The sequence below is a fragment of the Propithecus coquereli genome, unplaced genomic scaffold (genome assembly GCF_000956105.1).
Source record: "Propithecus coquereli isolate 6110/MARCELLA unplaced genomic scaffold, Pcoq_1.0 Scaffold110, whole genome shotgun sequence".
Classification (NCBI taxonomy): Eukaryota; Metazoa; Chordata; class Mammalia; order Primates; family Indriidae; genus Propithecus; species Propithecus coquereli.
The window spans coordinates 1,087,322-1,088,436 of record NW_012134970.1 but is presented as its reverse complement, the minus strand read 5'-3'; the positions used below and the strand labels follow the sequence as shown (position 1 = coordinate 1,088,436).

The 1,115-nt window shown below is 32.3% G+C and overlaps 1 protein-coding gene across 1 annotated transcript in view; it reads right to left on the bottom strand.

Annotated features, from left to right (window-relative positions):
• The window catches only part of NIPBL (Nipped-B homolog (Drosophila)), a 269,747-nt gene that overhangs the window by 71,184 nt on the left and 197,448 nt on the right, over positions 1-1,115 (bottom strand). The window contains 3 exon segments of the mRNA XM_012649432.1: positions 31-46; positions 398-418; positions 535-731. Coding sequence (XP_012504886.1) covers positions 31-46; positions 398-418; positions 535-731 — 234 coding nt within the window.

Sequence of the window (1,115 nt, the reverse complement as noted above, 5' to 3'; positions counted from 1 at the left end):
CATGCCTGTAGTCCCAGCTACTCGGGAGGCTGAGGCAGAAGGATCGCTTGAGCCCAGGAGTTTGAGGTTGCTGTGAGCTAAGATGACGCCACGGCACTCTAGCCCGGGCAACACAGTGAGACTCTGTCTCAAAAAAAAAAAAAAGAATGAAATAATAAAACATCTTTTCCCTAAGAACATTCTCTAATGTAATAAAATAAAAATAGCCCTCCTCAATCCTTGTCAATATAAAAAGATACACAATATTCAACGGTACAAAATAATCTTATTTGGCGTGTTAAATCACCATCTCAATAAGCTAAAGATTTAAATAAAATTTATGTTAAACCAAATATAAAACAGAGTTATACATTCATAATAGTAGTTCACGGAAAGTAAACTAAAGATTTATATAAACCATTCAGAAGTTTCTGTTAGACTTTATAATCCACCCTAAACCATTACATTTCTCTTCGGGGCTTTGAAAAGCCCACCTTTAGAAGTATAAATCTTGTTTTGAATCTAGAAAATGAAATGCAACACTATTGTGAGAACACCCAAATAAAACTATCATTTATCCCAATAATTTAAATTCTTTATCTCAATACCTGTTTTAAAATTCGTTCTATAGACCCTTGATCCATTTTGCTTGTAACAGCATCTTTCCTCAGCCGTGCAGCAACAGTTCCAAGGTAATCAAGAGAAGCCACTCTTAAAGCCATCTCTGTTGACTTGTTACTGAACTGATGAACCTAAACATCAAAATAAAGCAGCTTTAATAGATTTATAATAATATATCTTTAATTGCAATTTATCATATAAATTCCCAATATATGTTGTACTATTTGAAATTTAAATATTTTTTTTCTTGTGATACTATCCCATAAAGTGAATTTTGCCTTTTGATCTTCTGGGATCTGAACACTTTCATTTGGCTAAAAAAATTACATAGATTAAACTTCTTTAAGAACATAGTCACTTTTTAAGTATGTAGGCTCAATTGTTTATTTGTATAAAATGGGATATTACCGAGTAAGGATTTCTTCGGGTGGAATTCTGATGCCTCTAAAACATTATCATAGTTTCAGAATAGTATTAACAAATTTTCCAGTTCACAAAAAGGTCCCAAAAGCTTT